Genomic DNA, 11,131 nt, shown 5'->3' with positions numbered 1-11,131 from the left:
GAATAATGCTGATTACTGTATCAATCAATAACTCGCCTTCTAGCTGGAGTGGTACATGTAACTGTTGAGCAGGCGTTTTGGCTGAGAAATCTACACGAATCAGTAGGCTTACTATAGAAAGCTTTTTTAGTGAGATTTAGTGATTTTTCCCACTTGTAACTTCAACTGACACTTGAAGACGTCAGGCAATCATGCATTTTGGTGTCATTTTAGTGTGTTTGCTTATCACTGTGGTAGCACAACCCACCATGGCTGCCAAGTTTACCTGGCGTGAATGGTGGAAGAACACAATAGTGTATCAGATATACCCACGATCCTTCCAGGATTCCGATGGTGATGGCGTGGGTGATCTGAAAGGTATAACGTCTCGATTGAAGTACTTCAACCAAATAGGAGTCGACACAATCTGGTTGAGTCCGGTCTATACATCTCCCATGGCTGATTTTGGATACGACGTGGCTGACTTTAAGGACATTGATCCAATATTTGGAACTATTGCAGATTTTGATGATCTGATTGACACGGCTCATAACCTGGGACTGAAACTGATGATGGATTTCGTTCCGAATCACTCCAGCGAGGAGCATGAGTGGTTCCTCCAAAGCAAGGAGAATAATGACACAAACAATCCGTACCGAGATTACTACGTGTGGAAAGACCCCAAGATAGGTTGCAATGATCCACCAGAGAAATGTGTCCCAAACAACTGGGTAAGTGTCTTTGGTGGTTCGGTGTGGGAGTGGGAACCGAAGAGGAAGCAATTCTACCTTCATCAGTTCTTAAAGGAGCAACCTGATCTTAATTATAACAATCCTGAAGTGCATCGCGAGATGAAGGAAGTTATTAAGTTCTGGTTTGAGAAGGGCGTTGATGGTCTGCGTGTCGATGCAATCAGGCACATGTACGAAGATCAAGACATGGAGGATGAGCCTATCAATCCGGAGTACACCCCAGTCCCAGGAGAGCGCCCTCAATATGACAGTTTGATCCATACCAAGACAGCTGACCTTCCTGAGCTTCATGATGTCATCAAAGACTGGCGAGGTATCTTTGAAGATTTTAGCTCCGAGCCAAACTACAGGTTCATGGTAACTGAGTCCTACGACACTCACAGAGCCCTGTTACCGTACTATGGGACTCCAAACCAACCTGAAGCTGATTATCCCTTCAACTTCGGCCTGACTGAACTGACAAACGAAAGCTTATCTGGAAAAGAGATTCATAATAAAGTACAGGATTGGATGAAAGATCTCCCTGGTGGTAAATGGCCAAACTGGGTGATTGGGAACCATGATACAGCTCGCATTACAGAGCGCTTAGGAATAAAGTATGCACGGGCCATGAACATCCTTAACTTGCTCCTTCCTGGTACTCCTACAACCTACTATGGGGAAGAGATTGCAATGGAGGGCATATGGGTTCCTTATAATGAAACACAAGACCCCTATGCGATCAATAATCCTAACCATTGGGAGGAATACACGAGGGACCCTGAACGCTCCCCGATGCAGTGGGACGACACGCCCCACGCTGGTTTCAGCACGACCAACGGTAAAACCTGGCTACCTGTCAACGACAACTACCTTACAGGAGTCAACGTTGCTGACCAGATCACAAACCAAAAATCCTCGTTGGCGCTTTTCAAAACACTCGCCAATCTCAGGAAGACAGAATCCTCCTTTCAGACAAATCATCTCAAGTATGCCATCGTCAACGAGCAAATATTTTCCTTCTTTCGCTTGTCTGGTGACTCTACCCTTCTCTCGTTCTTGGTGATTGTTAACACTGGTGACTCTCCGTCGACTGATGATTACCAAACAGCTTTAATGAATGATGATTTTGTTGTTCCTGGCTTTGGTGTTGTTGAGGTGAGCAGTGGCATGGACAGGAATGGGGACTCTGTGGAACTCAACAAGATTTCTGTGGCATCAGGGGAGGCCCTCGTTGTCAAGGTACAGGTTAGCTTCGGGAATAAAGCCTCAGTTACAATGCCGTGTATCATTGTAATTGCCATCATGGCAATGATGGGTGTCATCCTCCAAGACTTTTTTCCATTACAAATATAAAGTAATTTTTTAAAAGCAGCTTTTTTTCCCACAAGTTGAGGGATATACTTTACAGATTAAGCCTGGTTCATACATGCGATTGCGATACAAATTTGTATCTGGCACAAACAAGAAATTCAGAATTCGAAAAGATTTGGCTGAGCGGCCTAGATGGATAGTTGAATTCAATTTTGTCACTTAGATGGTATTTGGGCTAGAATACTGGCCTTGCCTTTTGCTCCTCTTATTTCTTTTCAAAACACAACTTTTGCTTTCCTTTGGATGTGACGTTATAACCCATGAGTAGGTTTTATGTACTAGGATATAGGTAAAATATAATGATAAATTATCCTGTAAAATATGACAATTACAATACTCCACTTAATCCTTCTTTATATTTTCAATTCACATTTATTACAAATTGAACATCACATCAAAAAGTACAAAGTTACTTAAGTTTCTCAGAAATGTAGGATATCTAATTGACAGAAACGTTGATAAGAAAGATTAAAAACAGAGAGGTTCCAAGGGGTTATTGGGCAAGATTTGAGAAATGCCATGGAAAAAATTGTTTAAAATAGTGTACCCCTTCTCCTACCCTGACTTCATTGTGTTCTGAGAATCACAGGAATTCTGTAGCGGATTTTAGGAGAGGAAGGAGAATTCTGTGAAAAGAGTGTTTAAAGGGTCTATGTACTTTTTGTAGAATGAAAAACACAATGTCTACAGATTTACACTAAACTTACACAGTTTGAAGATAATGATAGTAGAAAGCTTCCCTGAAAATATTATTAAATATATTAGTTGCTGAGGAGCTGTATTTCTTGAGAAATGAGTACAACAATGTCATGAAAATAATTTTTGTCTCACTGATCACGAGACGAAAATTATTTTAGCTTTTAAGAACGTATTTTCATGACATTGTTTTACTTATTTCTCAAAAACTACAGCTATTCAGCAACTAATATTTTAAGGGAAGCTTTGTATTATCATTATCTTCAAACTGTGTAAGTTTGATGTAAATCTGTGGACATTGTGTGTTGTGTTAGAGAAAGTACCCCAAATCCTTTAAGTATGGGAACATTGGGGAGAGGGGACAGACACCCTCTGTCACACAATGGGCAAGGAATACTTTTCTATGTTATATTGAAGTTGTTTGATTGAATTTCGGCTGTTTGAACCAACAAAATTATGCAGCATGCAGGCTGAGGTGTACATAACCTTCATGGGTAATCAACTTGGGTAATCAACTAATAAACTTAATCACATAATGTATCAACTCATATAAAGTTTGAGTTATTGATGCACAAAGGTCAACGAACAATGCCATTTATGACAAAACTGTTAGATTCCAACTCTTATTTCCTTGATGACAAAATGAAGAGTGGAAGTATTTTGGAGGTTTGATATGGTTGCGAGAAAGAGTAAGGGGCCACTGAAAGTAGTACCTCTTGTTTAAATGGGAATGAAAACCTTAAAAAATGTTTTATTTTTAAATTGAGTTTGAAAAATAATTTGTTTGGTGTTTTTAAAGCTGTAAATATGTCAGCCTTGCCTTTGAGATTATATTAACAAGTAATCATAAGTTGTTTTCTTTTAAAGCCATTATACACTTTCGGTAAACAGTAACGTCCAAGTCCCACACTTGACGTATCACAACTTATATATAAAATAACAATCCTGTGGAAATTTAGGCTCAATCGGACATCGGAGTCGGGAGAAAATAACGGGAAAACCCACTCCTGTTTTCGCGCGTTTCGCCGTGTCATGACATGTGTTTATAACAAATCCGTAATTCTCGCTAACGAGAACTTATATTGTTTTACCGTTTTCTCAAAAAGTAAAGCATTTCATGGACTAATATTTCAAGAGAAGTCTTTCACCATTACCTTCTGTAAACCCTGTAAATTATTTGTAAATCTGTGAACTTTTTTTTTTTTTCTGTACCGAAAGGGTCCAATGGCTTTAAGTTTAACAGCACTAATTACAATGTGTTTTGACTAATACAGAAAAAAAACAATGTTAATCTTTAAACTCTGTGTTTATCTTCTAATTGAAAGCTTATAGGTGATGCTTTGCTTTATCTCATTAAAATAGAAATGAAACATGTATTTGCTTCAAGTCATCATTATTATTTTGTCAAATTTGGTGCATGTTAAAGTAAAATTACCATAAATGAAGATAACACTATGATTAGAATTTACGTGGGCAAGATTCTAGGGCCCTAAGAATGCGACAATACGATGGCATGACTTACAAAATCTACATTACACAACAATTCCTTCAAAAAACAAGAATGGATTTATAATCACATCGAGTTTTATCATAAAAAATAAACACTAAAGTCCATTTTAAATTGCACTTCAACACAAAATGTTTTTATGTTTGTAATTGCAAAAAAAGTACATTAAAACTAGAACTACACTCATATATGTGCAGTACCAGAAGTTAATCTTTAAACAAATGGTGGGTCTGCAATCTCACTACCAAGTCTAATGATAACAGGGGGAGTCAAACGCACTGGAAACCTTTGGTAGTTGTCAAAGACCACCTCTATCTCAAAAACTATGTCACTTCAGACTTCAATGTTTTATACTATCAACAGCTCTCAATTGCATGTTAACAAGTAAATTTTTATGCTTACCACTTTTTTGAGTAATTACCAATAGTTTCCAGTGCCTTTACAAATATTTTTTTCCTGTATTTTTTTGTAGTCAATTGATTCCAACCCTTCTTATTACAATTAACCAGCATGTAATCACCCTGGCTAGATTTCATGTTAGGTGGGCACCTTTCAGATGCTTGTCTTCTTGTTCATATCAGGCTTATTTTGATTGCAGCAATTGAAATAAGCAATGGTAAAAAATTATTGGAGAGAGATTGCGATGGAGATACACAAGTGGACACTATTAGTAATTACTCAAAATAATTATTAGCATAAAACCTTATTTGGTACTAAGTGATGGGGAGAGGTTGATAGTATAAAACATTGTGAGAAACAGCTCCCTCTGAAGTAACATAGTTTTTGAGAAAGAAGTAATTTTCCACATATTTGATTTTGAGACCTCAGAATTAGATTTTAAGGTCTCGAAATCAAGCATATGAAAGCACACATAGTTTTCGAGAAAGAAGTAATTTTCATATTAAGAGAGGTGTATTGTTGAAATCTTGGCTGTTCCATTTCACCTCCTGATTACATTCTTCTATATTTTACTCTTTGTATGCATCGAACAGTTGTATAAATCTTACAACATACTATAGGCCTACACAGGAACAATGGTTGAAACTATTGATTTACATACACTTAAAAGGGTTTGTGTTACCTTTTCAAAATGTCCACAGATTTACATAAAACTTACAGGGTTTGAAGATAATGATAGTGGAAGGCTTCCCTTCAAATAATTATTACTTACCGAGGTGCTGTAGTTTTTGAGAAATGAAGTAAAACTATGTCATGAAAATACATTTGTAAACATGGTAAATGATTAAAATAATTTTCGTCTCATGAGACGAAAACTATTTTCATGACATAGTTTTACTCATTTCCCCAAAACTACAGCACCTCATCATGTAATATTTTCAGGGAAGCTTTCTACTATCATTATCTTCAAACTGTGTAAATTTGGTGTAAATCTGTGGACATTGTGTTTTTTGTCCTACAAAAGTTACATAGACCCTTTAACATCAATGAGAATGCAGCAGGCACATCCTATAAATTAATATCAATAATAATGATTACTATGAAAATCAAATGAGGTAAATTGAAGCTTATACAAATAATCACTATCCCTAATTCAAACGCCATTTGACCCCTTGCGCCAACTTCATTTTGCTTTGATGCAACAATGAACGGTACAAACAAAAAGTCAGTATCTTATCACGCCAAATATTTTGTTTTCCAAAATAGAAGGGTGGGTCTAAAAAAAATGCTTTGAATACGCTCTTCAAAAATCTGCTGATCACTGCGGAAGTGGTTTGTATGGTTAACTTATTCGATGGACAAAATGTAAAACTTGTGTCTACCATATCTACTCAAGTTCATAGAAAGGCAACAAAAACATGATTATAACTTTCTGTAAAAAAAATCAAAGGACGGTGGTAAAACGACAAATTTTTGTGGCTTACATTTTTAGGCAAACTGTATAAAGAAAACCGTATTGTATGAAAATTGGTCCGCTGTGGAAATGTAACAATAAATTACTACTATCTAGAACTAGCATGTACAGCGTACATGTACATCTATGCCTCACTTGACTATTAAAGTCCCAATACATACATTTCAATCTAATTTGCCATTTGAATCAAAACGTACAAATGACAGTCAATAGTGGATTATCAAGTTTAAAAATATATCTATATTTATCAATTTGCTAATACTTGTCATGAAATAAACTTCATGTTTCCATTATTCATGTGACCACATTATATTTGTAAATAACAACAATGAATACCATCATAACAGTCCTAAAGACTACATCAAACCGACAATTAATTATCTGCGATAGAAAATATCGCCAACAACTCATAGCATAAAATGCAAGACCAAAACGAATATTTCAATGTAGGCAAAAATTAATACAAAACATAATAAATATAAATTGCACCTTTGAATAAATCTGTTAAAAAAATTGTTGTGATAACTAGACTAGCTATAATTTTACTCTTTAAATCAATCAAAATAAAACTACATAATCATACTTTTCTACTAGTCTGAAGCATGTTTAGTTGATTAATACCCTGTCTCTATAAAGTGGTATGTGAAGAATATCATAGGCACATTGTTTTGTTTATTTCATGCAAATCAGTATACATGTAGGCGTGGCCATGAAGACAACCAAAGGAGGTAAAAAAGGGCAACTGCCTCCGTGCCCCCGGTCATCATTGCCTTGATGCCCTTTGTAATGTTCCGGTACAAAGTTAACTTTCCCTCACAGAGGTGTCCTTCATTACCTAAAAACTAGCTTGCCCTCTCAACAACAAAACTGGGCTTATCGTGGTATCTTAGAACATTGTGACGACTGCTTGTTCAGAGTTGTCAGAATTGTTTGCTTGTCCCATTTAGTTCATGTAACTTTTTCAAACATGCACTTCATGTACATACAATCCTCTTTATTCATAAGCACATATGAATCTGCAGAGATGTTCGTGTACATACATTTTCATTCATGTACAATGTAGAACTGCCATTATGAACTGCAAAAAATACAAAAATCCACAGGGTGTGTACAATCGAGACACCATTAAAACCGTTTGTACCGAACCACAATTTAAGGAGTACAATTCAGTCACTCTACAGTGCACCAACTTTCTCCTAGCATTGTAACAATGCTTTCAAGTACATTTCTTTGGTGCAGGCTACTTTGGCGATTATTTTACTTTTAGCTTACATGTGCAACCTGTTTAAAATTACATTGCAAAGTCCACACAAAGAATAAAAGATAATAAAGACGATTCTAAGAAGTAGCTATAAATAGTAAACAGAAGATAAATCTGTTGGATAAAACTAACAAAATTGGCAGGGTTAAATCTCTATCGGCAATCTGATCACCATCAACAAAGCCTACTACAATAATTTGCAATCTCCGTCAAAATAAGGCACAAAACATTTCACAAAAAAACAAAAAAACATGACTAATACTGATTTCAAACCCATCGTCTGTAGAATGTCACAAAATACATGAAACACGGATATTATTATCCAAACCAAATCACGGAATACCTGCATAAGGGACTTCCCCTTTTTTAACAACCCAATGGGTTGGAGTTTAATGCTGCAGCATATATCCATGGGCCCTCTGGAACAAATTTCAGGTTCGGCAAAACTTGGGCAACTGGAATTTAAAAAAAGGTTTACCTTGAGGTACCACATGTTGAATTCTCCTTTGGAGTTGATGCTTCAAAGTAAGCCGAAACCCTCGCCACCCTCGTTGATGGCTAGCACGAGAGCCTTCTGAAGATGTTCAATACTATCGTATGTTGGCAGGCAAAGTTGGTTGAAACTGGGCAAAATATAAACAGAAAAAAATATTTGCACTCTTCAAGGCCTATGTTTGAAATTCAACTGTCATTAACACTTGGAAGATCATCTGGGTTTTTTAAATTTTTTATTTTTATTATGTGTTTAAAGGGAAGGTACACGTTAGGTAATTACTCAAAATAAATATTAACTTAAAAACTGACTTGGTAACGAGCATTGGAGAGCTGTTGATAGTATAAAACATTGTGATAAACGGCTCCCTCTGAAGTAGCATAGTAGATTTTGAGAAAGAGGTAATTTCTCACTAAAATAATAAAAGACTTCTAGCTAGAAGTCTTTTATTCCTATATGAAAGCACACAAAATCGTCCAACAAGGGTGTTTTTTCTCTCATCATTTTCTCGCAATTTTGATGCCCAACTTAGCTCAAATGCTCATGTTGAGTGAGAAGACTGGTCTTTCACAATTACCAAACGTGTACCTTCCCATTAAAGGCACTGAACAGTTTTGGTAATTACTCAATATAATTGTTAACATAAAAACTTACTTGGTAACGAGCAACGGAGAGCTACAATTGATAGTATACAACATCGTTTCTTTCATTATTCTCTTGAACTTCGTTGACCAACTGAGTCCAAATTTTCACAGATAAGTTATTTTATAAATGCATAATATGTTGGGATTTATCAAGTGAGAATACTAGCCTTTGACAATTACCAAACATGTCCAGTGCCTTTAAGTTCTTCAAACAATGCTAAAAGCCACTCTTGGCTAGGGGCTACAACATGTACAAAAACAACATAACTTGGGAGCTGAAGGTAGGAATTTATCTTCCTCTTATGTTGTTTTCTTGTATTAAAGACAATGGACACTATTGGTAACTGTCAAAGACCAGTCTTCTCCATTGGCGCATCTCAACATATGCATAAAGTAACAAACCTCTGAAAGTTTGAGCTTGATTGGTCGTCAGAGTTGCGAGATAATAATGAAAGAAAAAACACCCTTGTCACACGAAGTTGTGTGCTTTCAGAAGCTTGATTTCGAGACCTCAAATTCTAAACTTGAGGTCTCGAAATCAAATTCGTGGGAAATTACTTCTTTCTCGAAAACTACGTCACTTCAGAGGGAGCCGTTTCTCACAATGTTTTATACTATCAACCTCTCCCCATTACTCGTCACTAAGAAAGGTTTTATGCTAATAATTATTTTGAGTAATTACCATTAGTGTCCACTGCCTTTAATAGCCAAATAAATAATCATTATAACAACAATAATGGAAAAACAGAATTTCGTGAAAAATACTGTCTCTGAGAATAGAAAGGTGCTATAAAAAATCAGTCGATTCATGCCGATCTCATGTGTCCACGTCCTGCAGCCTCACGCCACAAGTGGTCGATAGATGCTTGTTATTATTGCAATTTGAAAGGCTGACTCACCATGTGTGTGCGGTGGGTAAGGTGCCATGAGTAGGGGCAGCAATAACCTGAAACTTAGGGCTGAGTTCACCGAAACCTCCTGTAGGTAACTGGGAACAACCGGTGGTAAACTGAAGAAGTCTGGCCATCTCCTCCTGAGTGAAGCTATTCACCACAGTCCAGAACCAATCCAACATCTGAGATGATTAACAGATGAATTATATTAATTTTGGGTTTTTACCCATACACAATGTGTGTTAGCACTGTATACCCAATACTTTCCAGAGTCCTGTGAAAAAATATCACAGGCATGTTACTCGGGTGGGATTCGAACCCACGACCCTTGCAATTCTAGAGCAGTATCTTACCAACTAGGCTACCGAGGTTGCCCGGTAGCTAGAGGCAGTTCGAATCCTATGCTTTGGCAGCAGGTACCGCGACGTTATAAGAGATGTTAAACTTGCATCGGGGATATCCCGATATCCCCGATGCAAAATGATTATCTCTTAGATGAATTATAATTGAGACCAAAGGACTGGCGGTTAGGTTGTTGTAAAGTGGTAAACACAACCGGCTGATAGTCATGAATGTATCTTTCTGATGTATAGTGACCACAACCAGTTTATTAGTCAAATGAAATATACAATTACACACTCAAAATAAATGAACGCATTTAAAAAGTGCATTCTTCACATCGAAAAGGATGAAATATGACCATTTTAAACTACATGTACTATGTTTCACAGTTTTCAGAAGCCAAAAAGGCTAGTTGTGAAGTGGTGCTTACTATCCTGTAGCATTTTTGAACTAGACAATGAATGCCAGGCTTGTGTCAAGGTTGAGCCCTGACTGATCTACACATCCCGAAAGAAAATCAAGCAAATGGCACCGTCTTTTGCCAGAAGGTTTTGATCTTTTTCACTGCTGTAATTGTCAGAAATAGGAAGGTTTTGATTCGTTTTGCGGTCTGTACTCTGGACAACACAAAGAAGTCATAGTGTTCATCTCACCTGAGCAAATTGTTCTCCTTCTCCGGATGGAATGTAATATCTCTGCATGTCCGTTACGCTGAAAGCACAGGTTCCACACATGAGTAACTCTAACTCATTCTCATCAAACATACTCAAGAGCTGGTCAGGTATGAGGTCATTCAGGCCTGGGGGAGAGGGGAGAAGAAATGATATCAGGCACAATACTGACCCTCTAAAAACGTAGGCCATTAGGGTTCTCCCTGCACATTTCGGCCAATTCATACACAAAAACAGACAATATTGGTAATTGTCAAAGACCAGTCGTCTCACTTGGTGTATCTCAACATATGCATAAACAACAAACCTGTGAAAATTTGAGCTCAATTGGCCCTCAAAGTTTGGAGATAATAATGAAAGAAAAAACACCCTTGCCACAAGAAGTAGTGTGCTTTCAGATGCTTGATTTCGAGACCTCAAGTTCAAAATCTGAGGTCTCGAAATCAAATTCGTGGAAAATTACTTCTTTCTCGAAAACGTCACTTCAGAGGGAGCCGTTTCTCACAATGTTTTATACTATCAACAGCTCCCCATTACTTGTTACCAAGTAAGGTTTTATGCTAATAATTATTTTGAGTAATTACCAATAGTGTCAACTGCCTTTAGTAGATGTGTGAGAAAGTGGCCAGGTGTTTACAAGTAGATAATGAAATAAATTGAGACTACT

At 37.0% G+C, this 11,131-nt stretch overlaps 2 protein-coding genes across 2 annotated transcripts in view; one reads left to right on the top strand and one right to left on the bottom strand.

Moving 5' to 3' along the window:
• The first annotated feature begins 37 nt into the window (after positions 1–37).
• On the top strand, positions 38–3,874 carry LOC139938306 (probable maltase). Its single transcript, XM_071933741.1, has one exon. It carries the CDS (start codon positions 192–194, stop codon positions 2,064–2,066), a length of 1,875 nt encoding a protein of 624 aa, XP_071789842.1. The 5' UTR covers positions 38–191; the 3' UTR covers positions 2,067–3,874.
• A 135-nt stretch (positions 3,875–4,009) lies between these two features.
• The window catches only part of LOC139938293 (apoptosis-resistant E3 ubiquitin protein ligase 1-like), a 38,570-nt gene continuing 31,448 nt past the window's right edge, over positions 4,010–11,131 (bottom strand). Inside the window, exons 17-19 of the mRNA XM_071933714.1 lie at positions 10,447–10,592; positions 9,458–9,633; positions 4,010–8,044 (exon numbers count right to left, since the gene is read on the bottom strand). Coding sequence (XP_071789815.1) covers positions 7,942–8,044; positions 9,458–9,633; positions 10,447–10,592 — 425 coding nt within the window. The 3' untranslated portion in view covers positions 4,010–7,941. The remainder of the gene's footprint in view (positions 8,045–9,457; positions 9,634–10,446; positions 10,593–11,131) is intronic.

The sequence above is a fragment of the Asterias amurensis genome, chromosome 1 (assembly GCF_032118995.1).
Source record: "Asterias amurensis chromosome 1, ASM3211899v1".
NCBI classification, from domain to species: domain Eukaryota; kingdom Metazoa; phylum Echinodermata; class Asteroidea; order Forcipulatida; family Asteriidae; genus Asterias; species Asterias amurensis.
The sequence above is the reverse complement of the archived record's forward strand: the minus strand, read 5'-3'. Positions and strand labels throughout refer to the sequence as shown.